Source organism: Saccopteryx leptura, chromosome 3, assembly GCF_036850995.1.
Source record: "Saccopteryx leptura isolate mSacLep1 chromosome 3, mSacLep1_pri_phased_curated, whole genome shotgun sequence".
NCBI classification, from domain to species: Eukaryota; Metazoa; Chordata; class Mammalia; order Chiroptera; family Emballonuridae; genus Saccopteryx; species Saccopteryx leptura.
The window spans coordinates 150,255,770-150,273,562 of NC_089505.1; the positions used below are offsets into that span (position 1 = coordinate 150,255,770).

At 37.3% G+C, this 17,793-nt stretch overlaps 1 protein-coding gene across 1 annotated transcript in view; it reads left to right on the forward strand.

Moving 5' to 3' along the window:
* MSH4 (mutS homolog 4) overlaps window positions 1–9,714 on the forward strand; it is a 105,959-nt gene extending 96,245 nt beyond the window's left edge. The window contains exon 20 of the mRNA XM_066372204.1: window positions 9,523–9,714. Coding sequence (XP_066228301.1) covers window positions 9,523–9,714 — 192 coding nt within the window. The remainder of the gene's footprint in view (window positions 1–9,522) is intronic.
* The last annotated feature ends 8,079 nt before the right edge of the window (window positions 9,715–17,793 follow it).

A 17,793-nucleotide genomic window follows, 5' to 3' on the forward strand; every position in this document is an offset into this window, starting at 1 on the left:
GGCCATTTTTGTCTCTGAGTACTTTTCCTGTCTTGTAGTCAGCATTATCCGATATGAGTATTGCTACACCTGCTTTTTTTTGGATGTTATTTGCTTGGAGTATTGTTTTCCAGCCTTTCACTTTGAATTTGTTTTTATCCTTGTTACTTAGATGAGTTTCCTGTAGGCAGCATACAGTTGGATTTTCTTTTTTAATCCATTCTGCTACTCTGTGCCTTTTTATTGGTGAGTTTAATCCATTTACATTTAGTGTAATTATTGATACTTGTGAGTTCCCTATTGCCATTTTATATCTTGCTTTCTGTTAGTTTTGTGTCTTGTTTGATCCTTCTCTTTTGTTTTTCTATCTTTTGTTTTTATTTGGTTGTATTCCATACATCTTTCCTCTGTTGCTATCTTTTTTATCTCATGTGCTTCTGTGGTGGTTTTTTCAATGGTGGTTACCTTTGAGTAATGAAAAGGGTCCCTACCCTGTTCATTGTAGCGAACTATTTTGTGAGTACTTTTGCACTCCATCGTCCTTTGCTACTGTTAATCTCCATCTTCTCCCCCTCTTTCTTTTTGTTGTTGTCACAGTTTAAATTTGGTTTTATTGTGTTCTTCTTGGAGCTTTTACTTGTGGCTCTGTTTTTTTTTTGTTCTTTGTATCTGATTGGAGAACCCCCTTTAGTAATTCCTGGAGTGGGGGTTTTCTGATGATAAATTCCCTCATCTTTTCTGTATCTGTGAATGTTTTTATTTCTCCTTCATATTTGAAGGATAGCTTTGATGGGTATAGTATTCGTGGCTGAAAGTTCCTCTCTTTCAGGACTTTAAATATTGGGGTCCACTCTCTTCTAGCTTGTAGAGTTTCTGCTGAGAAATCTGATGATAATCTAATGGGCCTTCCTTTATATGTTGTATTCTTCTTTTCCCTGGCTGCCTTGAGAATTTTTTCTTTGCTGTTGGTTTGTGTCAATTTCATTATGATATGCCTTGGAGTAGGTTTGTTGGGGTTAAGAAAACTCGGAGTTCTGTTTGCTTCTTGAACTTGAGGCTTTCGTTCTTTCCACAGGCTTGGGAAATTCTCATCTATTATTTGTTTGAGTATGTTCTCCATTCCATTTTCTCTCTCTTCTCCCTCTGATATACCTATTATTCTTATGTTATTCTTTTTGATGGAGTCAGATAATTCTTGTAGGGCTATCTCATTTTTTTTAATTTTTGAGTCTCTTTCTTCTTCTCTCTGTTGTGCCTCAAGTTGCTTGTTTTCTATTTCACTAATCCTCTCTTCTATCTGACCTGTTCTATTAGCTAAGCTTGTTACTTCGTTTTTCAGCTTGTGAATTGAGTTTTTCATCTCTGTTTGATTTGTTTTTATAGTTTCAATTTCCTTGGACATATATTCTTTATGTTCATTGAGTTGTTTTCTGAGCTCCCTAAATTGCCTTTCTGTGTTTTCTTGTATATCTCGGAGGACTTTTAGGATTTCTATCTTGAATTCTCTGTCATTTAGCTCCAAGGTTTCCAATATATTAAATTTTTTCTCCATAGATTTTTCCTCATCTACCTGTGTTACCTCTCTTTCTTTTGTATCCATGATATTCGATTTTCTCTTCCTTAATGGCATCTGAGGGTGGTTTTGTTGATAGTATTAATGAGACTTAATAAAGAATAAAAAGTTAAAAAAATAATAAAAAAAATCGAAAAGAGTTGTTTTTTTTTTAAAAAATTAATTATGAAATAAAGAAAAATAAAATAAAATAAAAATTTTTTAAAAAGGAAATTATTCCCCCCCCTCCTTTTTTCCTTTCCTCTCCTCTCCCCTCTTTCTTGAGAAAATCTTGTGGTGAACTGTGAATTATAACAAACAATGCCTGTGATGGAGGGTCTGAATTTGGGAAAAGTAATAAAGGGGCAAAAAAAAAAAAAGGAAAAAGAAAAAAAAAAGAGCGTATGGACCCACAAAAAGCAAATAAGGAAAAAATTTGGGTCAAGAATAAAATGATTTTCTTTTAGGTGTTGGTTGTCTAAGAGTTATGATGAGAGGAATAAGAGGAAAACGGAAAAATGGGGGGACAAATTAAAAAATTACTATTGTATTTAGTGGAACAAGAACTAGATAAAATGGAGAGCCAGGGATGCGAGCACTGCTAGTGAGTTAAAAAGGTGAAGTAAAAACCCCCCAAAATGCCACAAACATAAGTTTGAGTCCCAGATAAGATAATTTGTTTGTTATTGAGGTTTGAATGAGAGGAGATGTAAAGGAGAAAGGAAGAAACTAATATAGAGGGAGAAAAGAAAGAGAGAGAGAGAGAAAAAGAGGGAACCACTAAAAGAAGAAAAAAGAAAGGAGAGAGATAGAGAGAGAGAGAGAGAGTTAAGGGTTTTGAAGTGCAACCCTCAGAGAGAAAGGAAGAGAAGAGAAAAGATAATGGGAGATGTAACAGTTATGGGTAGTGTAGTTCAAGGAGAGGAGAGAGTAAGACCGGCAGAGAGTTAATCGGCCAAATTGGAGGAGGAAAAAAAGTATCAAGAATGAAGATAAGAGAAACAAACGAACAAATATAATAAAATGGGATAGGTTATAAAGTCTGCAGATTATTCTTGATTTTGAGAGGTTATCTTCTTGCTTTTTCTTTTCTCTCCCTCTTCCTGGTCGGTGACTCTGTACCCCGGGTTCTGCCCCTTTGGCACGCTCAAGTAGAGGTTTGCAGTTGATAATTCTCTATGGCAATGTCATGTATTGTGCTTTAGTCTCGTTGGCAGTCGAGGCTCATTAGCATTTATAGGCTCCGACAGTGAGAGAGTCCGTGTTCCTGGAGCCTTTCTCCTAGTCTTTCCTTCCTCAATTAGTAGCGTGATAATCCAGCTATGGGGTTGCTGCTGCCTCTGCCTGGATAGTAAGAGGCTCAAAGAGCTGGCAACTCCCCACTCTATTTCCACTCAGCACAGGGCTCTGGGTAAGGCTCAGTCAGTCAGAGCTGCTAGCATAATCAGGCGGGCTTTCCGCCCAGTCAAAGACCTCTGGCTCTGTCTGCCACTCTGTCTGGTAACACAGGCTGGCGCCCACTTCCGGGGCGCTTGGAGGAAACTCTCACTCACTGGCTGCGCGCGCAGACCAGGATATCCGGCCAGCAGTCTCACTCTCGGAGTGAAACCTCCAACCGCAGGGAAAAGTTGCAGCGTTGGAATTGAGTCTCGCTCCGTCCCCGTGCGCGGCTTTTGCAAGGCGCTGGGGCGGCCCGAGATTCTGCTTTGGCCCACACAAAGGCCCCGGACTCTGCCCCTCTGTGCGATAACACGGGTGTGCACTGCCGAGGCACTCGGAGGAATCTCTCATTCACTATCTGCGCGCGCAAACCAGGATATGAGGCCGGCCGCTTTCCCTCTGAGAGAAACCCCTCCAGCACGGAAAATCTCCACCATTGATATTAGTTCTCACTCCCTCCCGTGCGTGGCTTTCCCAGGGTGCTGGGGCTACCCAGAGACTCTGCCCTCGGCCCACAGAAAGGCCTCTGAACCTGCCTCTCCGTGGGGCAACACGGGCACCCACTCTCGGGGCCTAGGAAGAAATCTCTCGCCCACTAAATGCGCGCATGCCAACCAGGAGACCGGGTAAAATGGCCGCCCCGCTTGTCTTTCTTTGTTTGGGTTTGGCGCGAGTGTTAGCTTGTATTGCCTGGGTTGCCACAGGATCAGTTTTTCCTCGGCTTGGATCTCCGTGCCACAGCCTGGTTCGGCCGTTTGTGCCGCGGCCTGGATCTATTCACCCCCTTTGCCCGCCTCAGTTTCTATATTCACAGTTACCAGAGAAAGCCGCCCTGTTTAGGTTAGTGAGGAAGGCGGAGCATTTCTTACTCCCTATTTCCTTCGGGGTTTGGTTATATATTTAGCCAATTTTTCACTCGACCATACCTTTGGGTGTATTGCGAAGCTTCTGGAGGCTCCAAGTATAGGTTTTTCTGTTTCTGGTTGAAGATCTTGTTGAGTTTTGGGGGAGATTTATCGTTATCGCTTCCTATCCCGCCATTACTCTGACGTCATAGTTCCTCAATTTTTATTACATTCCCTCAGTCTTTTGAGCTCCTAGACTGTCTTTATGACTTGTCTTTTCCAATTAAAAGGATTCCCTTTTTAAATCCCTTCATCAGTAATTTTGGCAGTGCCCTACTTCTGAAGGACCTCTCCAATTATGGGCAACTTCTTGAGTAGTCCTCTATGCTTTAGCTTTCCCAGTGATGCTCAAAATATGCTCAAGACAAACTAATTTTTTCTACTAAAATTTCCTATATTTTAACTTCAAGTTGAATATTTTACTGGATAGTTTTTTGTACCCTTTTATTGATCAGTTTGGCTTCTTTCAGTAAGTTGAAACATTTCTACTGTTTCTAAGCCCACAATAATAACGTCTCACAGAGAATTCTCAACAGAGAATTCACCTCTTATACTTTTTGAAAGACTTGAGGTCATCTTCATCAGTTTTTAAACCTTTTCCCCTTCAAAATTCTATTTTGGAATTTTCTTTTTCACCCATTTCTCTTCCATCTTATCTCGGAAGAAAAGATCATCTTTTAGCCTATGTAATTAACGTTTCCAACTACACTAAGATGTTACTTAATCAGTTTCCATTCTTCTCTTTGGATTTTTAGTGTTTTTTAGACTGGCTTTTCTTTTTCTATGAATATGCTTAGGTATTTTGGGGTTTTTTTGTCAGAAATCCTTTTCTTATAAGTGGAATGGCTGGGTCAAAGGGCAGTTCCATTTCTAATTTCTTGAGGAATCTCCATACTGTTTGCCACAGTGGCTGCACCAGTCTGCATTCCCACCAGCAGTGCAGGAGGGTTCCCCTTTCTCCACATCCTTGCCAGCACCTACTATGTGTTGTTTTGTCAATGAGTGCCATTCTGACTGGTGCGAGGTGGTATCTCATTGTGGTTTTAATTTGCATTTCCCTAATGATTAGTGATGTTGAACATTTTTTCATTTGTCTATTGGCCATCTGTATGTCCTCTTTGGAGAAGTGTCTATTCATTTCTTGTGCCCATATTTTGATTGGATCGTTTGTCTTCCTGGTGTTGAGTTTTACAAGTTCTTTATAAATTTTGGTTATTAATCCCTTATCAGATGTATTGTCGAATCCACCTGTCCCACTTATAGGAATATATCCCAAGAACACCATATCACTGACTGAAAAAAAGAAATGCACCTCTATGTTTATGGCAGCATTGTTCACAATAACAAAGATCTGGAAACAGCCCAAGTGTCCGTCAGTGGACAAGTGAAATAAAAAGCTGTGGTACATATATACAATGGAATACTATGGGGCTATGAAAAAGAAGGAAATATTACCTTTTGCAACAATATGGAGGGACCTAGAAACTATTATGTTGAGTGAAATAAGCCAGGCAGAGAAAGAAAAATATCATATGACCTCACTCATTCGAGGAATCCAAGGAATAATGAGAACTGAGGAACGGAATTGAGACAGAGGAGGGATCAAAGGGACCAGAGGAAAAGAGGACAGAGGGAATGGGGATGATAGGATGGGATAAACCTGAAGGGAAGGGGGAGGGCGCTGTAGGGAGGAGGGCAAGGGAGATGTTGAGGGGAATAGGGGGAGGGGAGAGGCATTCGGGGTGACCCTAGAATCTATGTAAACACAATTAATTAAATAAAAAAGAAATCCTTTTCTTTTTCAAACCTTACTTCTCAAATTACACTTCTCTTCTTTTTACTGCCAACTTCTCAAGAGTAGTTTATACTTTTTCTTCCATTTCTGACTCACAGACTGGATCTTCTTGTCATTACACTACTGAAAGTTTGCTCTTAAATACCAAACAATAGTAAAATCCTATTGTCTTTTTTCTCCTCTTTCCTGGTTTGTCTGTAGCATTTGGCACTGCCATTCTTTCCTTTTCATAATGCTTTTCTGTCTTGGCTACTGTGGAATTGTTTTTCCCTGGATGTATTCATTCTCCTACCTCTTTGATTACTTCTTTCATTTTTATGTATTTCTGACTCTGAATCTATATACAGGGTGGGGCAAAAGTAGGTTTGCTGTGCCACTGTGACATTTTTTTGAGTTAATAAAGCTATTGTAAGAATCATAACCTATATGTCTTTTTCCATACTAATAACTGTAAACCTACTTTTGCCCCACACATTTTTTCTCCATATTTCTTGCAATTTTAATTTATGTTTGTATTCTTTAATAGGTTCAAAATTGAATTTTTTGTCATATATAAAATCTTCTCATCTCTATTTTCATATCTCCCATTGACTCATCAGAGTCATCTGTGAATCTTTCTTCTTAATCACCTCTTGGCCCTGGCCAGTAAGTACCTCAGTGGTAAAGCATCACCCTGTGTGTGGATGTCCTGGGTTCAATTCCTGATCAAGGCACACAGGAGAAGCAACCATCTGCTTCTCTACCCCTCTCCTGTCCCCCTTCTCTCTCTCTCCCTCTCTCTCTCTCTCTCTTTTTCCCTCCTGCAGCCATGGCTCAATTGGTTTGAGTGCATCAACTTGGGCTCTGAGGATGGCTCCATGGAGCCTCCATCTCAGGCACTAAAAATAGCTAGGTTGTAAGCATGGCCCATGTTGGGCAGAGCATGGGCCCTAGATGGGGGTTGTTGAGTGGATCCTGGTCAGAGTGCATGTGGGAGTCTCTCTATCTCCTCTTCTCTCACTTGGAAAAGAAGAAAAAATATCACCTCTCAGTAGGACTCTGTAGTGGCTTCTCTCTTTCCAAGTCCATCCAACGTATCAATGTATATATAACTCTTATCATGCATTTCCCTACCCAGAAACTTTCAACTCTTTCTTACCAAGTAAAAGTCAAACTTCTTAGCCTAGTGTTAAAAGTCTTCTATGATAATTTTTCAAAATATAGTCCTAGGCTTACCTATATCTGAATCACCTGGAACACTGGATACACCATCCTGAATTTTCAGTGTCTCCTGTGGCTCAGGAACATGTGTGCATATTTATATATATTATATGTGTGTGTGTGTGTGTGTTTGGAGAGAGAGGTGCAGACAGACAAGAAGGGAGAGAGATGAGAAGCATAATTCATAGTTGTGGCACCTTAGTTGTTCGTTGATTGCTTTCTCAAATGTGCCTTGACCTGGGGGCTCCAGCCGAGCCAATGACCCCTTGCTCAAGCCAGCAACCTTGGACTCAAGCCAGCTACCTTGGGCTTCAAGACCTTTGGGCTAAAGGCAGTGACCATGAGGTCATGTCTATGATTCCATGCTTGAGCCAGTGATTCTGTGCTCAAGCCGGCAATCTCGAGGTTTCGAACCTGGGACCATCCACTGTGCCACAGCCTGGCCAGGCAGGAATGTATATTTTTAACCAGTTTTCAGATGATTCTTTTTTTTTTTTTGCTGGAGAGATAAAGACAGGAAGGGAGAGAGATGAGAAGCATCAACTCGTAGCTATGGCACCTTAGCTGTTCACTGATTGCTCTTATACATACCCCCACTAGGGGGCTTCAGCCAAGGCAGTGACCCCTTGCTCAATCTAATGACCTTGGGCTTCAAACCAGTGACCTTTGGTCTCAAGCCAGCAACCATGGAGTCATGTCTTTGATCCCGCACTGAAGCTGGTGACCCCATGCTTGAGCTGGGGAGCCCATGTTAAAGCTGGATGAGCCTGTATCCAAGCCAGCAACCTCAGGATTTTGAACCTTGGTCCCCAGTACCCCAGGTCAATGCTCTATCCATTGCTTCATAACCTAACCTGGTCAGGCCAGATGATTCTTTTTTTTTAAATTAAACTTATTGGGGTGACATTGGTTACTAATTTTGTATGTTTCCAGAATATAATTCTGTAATAATATACCATCTGTATATTGCACTGAATGCTCTCTATCCAAAGTCTAGTCTTCATCTATCACCATATATTTGACCCCCTATACCCTGTTCATCCCCCATTTCTTTGCCTTTTATTGTCAGTATTTATGAATTTATTTATTTTGTTTGTTTGTTTGTTTTCAGGTGATTCTTAAACACACTGAAATTTGTTAACTATTGCCTTATAATAACGCTATGCTTACTACCCCAAACTTACACATTACTCAACTGTATAACCTACATCTCTACCACATTCAATTACTTGTCATTTCATTGTTTTGACCTGATCATGTACCACGGTTTATTTACTTTATTTATTTCTAAATATTTTAAAATGCAATTTATTAGAGTGACATTGGCTAATAAGATTAATATAAGTGCACTATGATTTGTAATGTGTCTGCTATATCTATTTCCTTCATCCAGAATGCCCTCCTTTCTAGGCTCTATCAAGATTCATTCCAAATATCCCACCATATTTAAGCTTTACCTGACCTGAGTTAGAAGTGAGCTCTTCTTCCCTTGGCATTTTATATTCTTATGGGACTTAACATAATTACATCTATCAACTGCTTATACACATGTCTTTTATATTATAAGGCTGCTCTTGAGTTCTGTTATCATGTCAGGTAGACATTTTCATTACTCTTATAGAGATGTGAAACAGAAGATTTGGGGCCGGGAATATACAGATATTCAATAACTATTTGTTATTTAAATTATAAACTGATAGTTTACCAATGTAATAAATAGATGGGTAAATATATGATAATCTTATTCTACTCACGAAGTCATTTTTCCTATAGTGAAAGTAGAAAAATACCTGGAATTGCTTGCTATTGAGATGGAGTTGAGGGATTCTATTCCCCCTAGTAAAGAAAACTCACTAAGACTTTCCATAAAGAGTTAACATTGAAGATAGTGATTCCCCTATCTAGCTCAGGTAAGAAGTGAAAAAGAATTTTTCAGCTGTAGTTCCAACCCTGAAGTACTATTCAAGTACTGAATATCTAAAGTTTTCCAAAGATTTAGAAAATTTTCTTTTTAAACATTGTTTCTTGGGCATCCTTAAGTACAACTTGTTAAGAATCAAGGCATAATTTTAAGTAGCTAATTATGTTGCTTATTTTTAAATTATAATTTACCTCTCAGGCAGTATTTTCTCTTAGTCTCTAGCAGTTTTTATGTATGGACTCTCTGAGGGACAAGCAGTTTATTGATGACCGATTCTTTCCATCAGTTTATCTGTTGGGGAAGGCTCTTGGGTGACAATTAAAATTATGAATACTGCATAGCAATGAACAGTACTTTTTCCCCATACCTTTTTAACGAGAAAGTGTTTGTAGAACATAACTCTGGTGGATTTTCTATTAGTTTTTGGTGTTATATTGAGATATTTGACCTACTTAGCAGATTTTTTTTTCATTGAAAGGTGATTTTCAAGGATATAAAGGTCTGTCATAAAGTTGTAAATACTCATGAGAACTTTTATTCTCCAAAATAATATTTATTTCTTTAGGTACATTCCTTGCTAAGTGGATGAAATAGACTTATCTGAAGTGATTAGTTAACCCCTCAGTCCTATATTTCTATTAAAAGATATAGGAAATTACTGAAATTTTAATAAAAGAATCATAGTAGTCATATTTTAATTTGTATATATATATGTATTTTTCAATAACAGCAAAACCAAAGGAGTACCCCTGAGATGGAAAGACAGAGAGCTGTGTACCATCTAGCTACTAGGCTAGTTCAAATTGCTCGAAACTCTCGGTTGGATTCAGACAGTTTACGAACATATTTAAGTAATCTCAAAAAGAAGTATGAAGCAGATTTTCCCATGGCCGAACAAACTTCGGAAAGGACTGAAGAATAATAGCAATTCACATCTTATACAAATAAAATAATATATCTTAATATGAGAAACATAGAATTCATTTTTCCAAAGAGCAAAAAAAAAGGTGTTGAATTTTATATTTTAGTTAACAATTATTTTATATTAACCTCACAATTATCATTCTCTATGTATTCTGTATAAGAAAATATTTCTTCTTATTACCTAACAATGAGAACTATTTGAAGGACTTATTTTTAGGGGAAAAAACATGATGTGATACATTTATTCATTTATGAAAATTTATGTTATTGTTTCAAGTTTATTTATACTTATAAAATTATGAAGTTATGGTTTAAAATGTTATTGGAAACACCTTACTTTAAAAATACTAACTTTTTTTTTTTACATCTGTAAACTTAATGAGATTTTTACACTCTATTCTGAAGCAATAATTTCCTATGTTTCAATAGTTTTTTATTTAGTGTCCCAAATTCTAATACCAAATGCTTCTAAAGTTAGAATGATATAGGGAATTTTAAAGTATTCTTTTTGACATTCAGTGTAATTCCGTAGAGTGAAAATAAACAAATAGATCATTTGTAATGCAGAGTGTTGCTGGAAGGGAGTGTCACCACCACACACTCTTTTAATTTTCCAAATAGCCAGGCATGCCATTTTCTACTCACTAACTTCTGTTTTTCAAGTTTTCATTTGACCATCTTTTTTAGGTGAGTTAACGGAGGCTGCAGAAAAGTAACATTGATTTGTTTACCTAGTTCTTGCTTCACAGAGAACATTTTATAGAACTGTTTTTCCATAGGCATGTGGCTTACACTGCCATTTTAGAATTTACCCAAAGGTTATTGTTGTTTCATAAATTGACAAAAGACAATGGAAGACCATCAGGTGTTCAGTAATTGTAAAGAGCTATAATTGTCTTCTCAAACACCCTATTTCTACAGTTCCATCAGGGTAGATAACTTATTTACATCATCTCGCCTAGAGGCTTAAGATAGTGAAGTTATTATTTTCATGGACAACTAAGTATCTGAAACTCAGAGTATGCATTCAATAATCTTCAGAATTCATAGTAATTTGGCCAAAAAGTATTCACAGACTAAGGCTCTTTTTGTTAATATAGGCATATTTTATCTTACAAATTTATTATTAACATGTTTGACTTTATTAAGCTGTTTTTTCAGTATTCTGTGTACATACTAGTAGCCAGATATATTGAAAGAGTTATATTTGAATGATATACATGCTGTTGGAAGATTAAGTGTAAATTAGTGTTAGTATTGACATTTGCTATATATTAAATGTCCTATTAGACTACTTATATTCCCCATTATCTTGTTTTAGGAGAGAGTACCACAGTATTTAATTTGACCATTAGCTACATTTTAATTTAAAACCTTTGAAATAAACTGTATTTTATATAATTATGCCTGAAAGCAGTTAGATAATTTTTTTTTTCGAGAGAAGAACAGACAGATCAGAAAGGAGAGAGAGATGAAAAGCATCAACTCCTAGTTGCCACACTTAGTTGTTTTCTCATATGATTGCTTTCTCATATGTGCCTTGACTAGGGGTAAGGGCTCCAGCTGAGCCAGTGACCCCTTGCTTAAGCCTGCAACCTGGGCTTTAAGACAGCGACCTTTGGGCTCAAACCAGCAACCATGAGATCATGTTTATGATCCCACGCTTAAGCTGGTGACACGGCACTCAAGCTGGTGACTTAGCGCTCAAGCCAAATGAGCCCGCACTCAAAGCTGGCAACCTTGGGGGTTCAAACCTGGGTCCTCAGCATCCCAGGCCAATGCTCTATCCACTGCACCGCTGGCTGGTCAGGAGAAAGCAGTTAGATAATTTAAGCTTGTGGCAAATTTCTAGAAGGCACTGAGAAGGAAGAGGCATGGCAGATTGTTTGGGAGGGTAGGGAAGAAAAGTGAGAATACAATAAAAGTCAGAAGGAGGACAGTGAAAGAAAAACAGGCAAGCAAAGACAGCTGCAAAATATTAAGTATATTGAATGTCACTTCCTCATTTGTATTAACTTTCCTTTAGATTTAACCCCAATATTAGATTCCATCAGACTTTCAAGAAATTTTTCATTATTTAGAGCTTTTGCTGCAAAAACTGCAGCCAATTGATTAATTTCTTTTATTTTAGATTTTTAAAATTTTGGAATAAAAATAGGTTTATATCTTCTTAAAATTAAGTTACTTTTTCATCAGTCTTTTTTTTTCGCATAGCAGAAACATGAAATAAATAAAGCAAATGAAGATATAATTATTATGTCGTACTTTAGAAAGAAGTGAATACTAGAAAGACAATCCATTTTTAATTTTAAGGTCTATTTGCTCTACTCTTTAGACATCTTCACCTTTGCTTTTTCTAAAATTATAGATCTTATAGATCATTATCTCATAATCCAGCCTTTTAAGATAAATGTACATAATGTAGCAAACTCCTTTAATTTCCACCTCAAAGCCATTCTTTTAGTCTGTCCTCCCATCCCCCAGAAAGTCATACTTTTTAAGTCTAGAGGGTAAGGTATGTGAGAGTAGAGGAAAAGGTCAGCTCATCCTCATGTATAGGATACAATAAATGCATTTGTTTATTTTAAAACATATATAGTAAAAGTAATTTTTTGGTGTAAAATTTTGGTTAAATGGTGCACACTTGTGAATTTGTGAAACCACTGCCACAATCAGGACACAGAACAGTTACATCACTCTCAAATGATTTCTTTAGTACTGTCTTTTTCTAGTGAAATCCTCCTGACTCCTAACCTGAACCCAGCAATCGCTGGGAATGATTAAGTATTCCTTCCCTATCTTTTTTCCCTTCCAAGGATGTGCAACAAATGGAATCATATAGCATGTAACCTTTTGAAACTGGCTTTTATTCACTCACCATAATGCATTTTAGAATTTATCCATGATGTTGTGCCTTTTTATTACTGACTAGTATTTTATTGTCTGTATGTACCACTCTTTATCCATTCAGTTATCGAAAGACATTTGGGTTTCCAGTTTTTGGTGATTATGAATAAAGCTGTTGTAAACATTCATGTACAGATTTATTTTTGTGTGTGTGTTAAGCTTTAGGTTAAATGGGAGTGAAATAGGTTCATCATAACTGTATGTTTAACTTCATGAGAAACTGCCAAACTATTTTCCAGAGTGGCTATACTATTTTCTATTACGGTTAGCAGAGGAAAAATGGCACCAAGTGTTAACCTCGGCTCATCAACCTCAGTTCTTAAGTTCTGGCTAGGAAAAGAATTGAAAGCCAAGACTCAAATACAAGAGCAGGTTTATTTAGAAAGTTATGGAGGTAGAAGAAGTGAGCCTAGCAGAAAAGGAAGGTATGGAACAGGCAACATATTCGGTCCTAGAAATGTCTTACTTTGAGGTAGACTTTTGAGGCATAGTAAAGAGAAAAGAAAAACATATTAGAGTTAAAACATTATGTGACAAGTACAAATAATAGGGGGACATATTAAAAAGTGAATGAAAATGTATACAATTGTGGGTCAAGGGAGTTTAAAAGATAGTAAATATATATAAGGTATTCAGGAAAAGAAGAGCATTTATTTATTTATTTATTTACTTATTTATTTATTATTTCCCAGCCAGGGCACACAGGAGAAGCACCCATCTGCTTTTCCACCCCTCCCCCTCTCCTTCCTCTCTGTCTCTCTCTTCCCCTCCCGCAGCGAGGCTCCATTGGAGCAAAGATGGCCCCGGTGCTGGGGATGGCTCCTTGGCCTCTGCCCCAGGCGCTAGAGTGGCTCTGGTCGCGACAGAGCGACGCCCCGGACCTGGAGGAGCAGAGCATCGCCCCCTGGTGGGCGTGCCGGGTGGATCCCGGTCGGGCGCATGCAGGAGTCTGACTGTCTCTCCCCGTTTCCAGCTTCAGAAAAATACAAAAAAAAAAAAAGAAAAAAAAAAGAAACAGTAAGCAGTTAGGTTTAGCTAGCGGGGAAGAGTGCATATGAGAAAGTGACAAAAAGTAGAATCTGGGTGCTTTATATAAATTTCTCCTGTAGACCACTGATGAGTTTTAAGGTGTGTTTGTTCTTGGAGGGTTGGAGAAGGTGATGGTGGTTGTAGTAGAGGTATAACTTGATTAGATTTACATTTTAGAAGGAGCATCTGGGTGATAGCATAAATGATTTGGGGAAGAGTGAGATCAGATTGTTTAAGGGTCTTATTTCAGTCATCAGTAGAAAGTTGATTAAAGGAAGAAGCAATGAGTATAGAACAGATGTGTGGGAATATAGAGGAGAGGAGGAGAATGGAAAGAGTAGAGTGGCTGGTAGGAGAGAAGAGATACTGATTTGCAAGATACTAGGGACATTTAGTGACTGATAAACCAGATTAGTAACTCATCCAGTTTTTTACTGAGGGACGGATGTTACGGATTGACTCTTCCCCACGAAAAAAATAAGATACCGGAAGTCCTAACCCTCTGCTCCTCAGAATGTGACTTTATTTGGAAATAGGATCATTTCAAATGTAATTAGTTAAGATAAGGATATACTAGGAGGATAGACCTCTAATCCAATATGACTAGTGTCCTTATAAAGAAGACTGGTTTGTGAAGATAGCATTGAAGTGATGCATATATAAATTAAGGATTAACAGAGATTCTTAGAAAACTACCAGAAACTAAAAGAGGAAAGGAGGGATTTCCAAAAGGTTTCAGAAGGAGCATAGCTCTTTTGAAACCTTGATTCTAGTTTCCAGAACTGTGAGATGATAAATTTCTCTTGTTTTAAGTCATCCAGTTTGTTTCTTTGTTATGGCAGCCCTAGCACACTAGTATAGAAGGGAAGAGTTGAATGTGATTATGGATGTTGGTACTACCAACCATGTTGAGGAATAGGGAACTAAGAATTCCAGCAAGTTCCAGAAATTTAGGTGCTACTTCTTGCCCATTCTGTAGCATAGATATGAGCCATGTTCAGTAGAAGTGATGACTAGATCAAATTCATTAAGTTCTCAGTGTTGAAGATTTAACAAGATGATTGAAAAAACAGATAGAAATTAGAGAATAAATAAAAAAAAATTTGCTGAAATATTTTCCCAGACAACTCACTTCATTTTTATCAGCAGTCTAGTGTTTCTTTATAAGCTAGATGGTGTTTTTGTATACTTTCTTAATATTAACACATATTTTTAACTAAAATATATAACCATGTTTATACTACTGTTAAAAATATACTCAAATGTTAATATATTGTATGTACTATGAATTCCTATATACTTATTTATGAGCTTAAAATATCTTTAATTATAATTAAATGTAGTTTAGGTATAGAAATTTAATCCAGTAATGCATTTGTACCTCACAAGAATGAAAATGGGAGGAAAGAGAAAGGAAGTAATCATTATTTTACCACTTTACTGTTTGTATTCTGTTCTTTAGAATCTTAAATCATACAATTTTTTATCTTACTATAATATCAGAATGAATACCCTTTTCCTATGTATTATCAAAATATTGTGAGTCCTCACATTGCAAGCAGATAGTGAATATGGCTTCTATCTGATATAATCTACTCAAATGTATCCTAAAATACATAGTGGTAATATAGGGAACAGATTCTCATTGTCAAACTATGTATAGTGACACAGATGTTAACTAGAGTTATAGTGGTGACCATTTTGCAAAATATACAAATATTGGAACATTATGTTGCACACCTGAAACTAATCTACAGTAGTCTCCTCTTAGCAGTAGATTTTCCAAGACCCCTGTAGATGTCTGAAATTGTGGATAGTGCCAGACCCTATACACTATGTTTTTCTTATACATACTTTTTCATTTAAAGGAAGTACTTTATGGCTTTTCTTTGGCATATTTGAATTGCCAGCATCACTGTTCTTGCATTTATGGGCCATTATTAGTAAAATAATGGTTATTTGAACACAAACACTGCAATACCACAACAGTCAATCTGATAACTGAGATGGTCCACATGACTAATAGGCAGTTAGCTGGTACAGCATGAGTATGGCGGACAAAGGGATACTGGTAATTCACATTTCAGGAGGGATGGAGCAGGATAGCACAAGCTGTCTCATTCTACTCAGAATGGCATACAAATTTTAAGCTTGCAGATTGTTTAATTTCTGGAATTTTCCATTTAATATTTTCTGTCTACAATAACTGAACCATGGAAAGCAAAACTGTGGATAAAGGGGGACTGCTGTATGTATGTCAATTATATCTTAACTTTAAAAAAGAAGAGGAAGAACTATAAAGGGTCTAAGATTTTTACCTTAACTGCAGAATAGAAATTTAGGTTACCAAAGTTTGATGTTTGCTGTCAGAAGAAAAAAGATGCTTGAGTCAAAAACAAAAGACTTGATTACTAATGGCTCAGCACGCTGTGTGAGCATCAGGTGGTATTGGATCCGTGTACCCACACCCTCTAAGACAAGAAGTGGTCCATGTATAGTAGATGTGCACTCAGTGGATTTGTGTTACAGCTGCATAGCCCCAACCTTGGGAGACTGCAATCTTTTATAACAAGCTTCAAGAAAAATGCTTGACCTTTTCCCCATAGGAAGACATTACCTGTATTGTACTAGATACTGACTGAGCAAACTTGCCCTCTGCTCAAAGGAAAATATTGTCTCTACCTTTCAATGCTGCTCACTATACAAATATCCTTAAAAACGTAGTCAGGAATGAGGTGGCCAGTGTCTTTGCTTGTAGGACGGGCAGAAACATGAGAGACATATGGAGAATTGTCTCCCAATTCTCATATTTGTGTTGCAATAGTTTGTTTGTTTTTATTCAGTGAGAAGAAGGGAGGCAGAGACAGACTCCCACATGTGCCCCAACTGGGATTCACCCAGCAAGGCCGCTAGGGGGTGATGCTCTGCCCATCTGGGACATTGCTCCATTGCTCAGCAACCAAGCTTCTTAGCACCTGAGGGGGAGGCTATGGAACCATCCTCAGCACCCGGGGCCAACTAGCTTTAATCAAGCCATGGCTGTAGGAGGAGAAGAGAGAGAGAAGCAAGAGGCAGAGGGAGGAAGAAGCAGGTGGGTGCTTCTCCTGTGTGCTCTGACCAGAAATCAAACCCAGACATCCATAGACCAGGTCAACTCTCTACCACTGAGCCAAATGGCCAAGGCCTGTGTTGTAAAAGTTTGACCTCATAGTTCTAGAGAGAAAAATCTAGTAACCTAGATGCTCAAAAATAAAGGGCTAAAAAAATTGTAGTACAATAAATTCTAAAGTTTTTTAAAGTTAAGTTTCTTTGTAACCAAAAAATATGCGTAGTTAAGTGATAATATTCTCATTTTGATGTAATGTTGGATGAAAATTATTTTTTGCATCAAAATGCATATAACTTAGGGGTGGGTGATATGTGTGAAAGTGGTCAAAAAGTACAAACTTGCAGTTATAAAATAAGGAAGTCCTGGAGATGTAATATGTAGCATGATGATTCTAGTTAATAATATTCTACTATTGTGTATTTGAAAGTTGCTAAGAGAATGGATCTTAAAGATTTTTATAACAAGAAAAAATTATTACTGTGAGGTGACCATTGTGCAATATACTGGATACATGTATTGAACCATTTTGTTATACACCTGAAACATATTATTTGACAGTTATAGCTCAATTTAAAAATGTTACTGGGCTAGTATTTAGATATATTACAGACCCAAACACCAAGGCTCCATATTACAACTTAAGGAAAGTTATTTCTAAATATAATCAATTTCTGTCATCCCACCTGCAATCCCTACTCTTTAGTTGACTAATTCTTAATTTTGTATTGTTTGCAACTATTGCTGCTATAGAATTATAAATTCTTCTCAAGAAAGAGATTACATCTTAATTTCCTTGATTATCCTCTACTACAATATTTTATTTGCAAAACTTAGTAAATAACTTTATTAATATTATCAGATAATATAAAAATATTATTTACCTAACACAGAGTATATACTAATAAGAGCTTTAGAATTCAGAACATTAATATGACCAAAATTTCCACAAGTAACAAAAATGCTATAAGGCAAAAACAACTTTTAAGAATGGGCTAAAATGGTAAATATAAAAATAAAGTGCATGTATTTTTT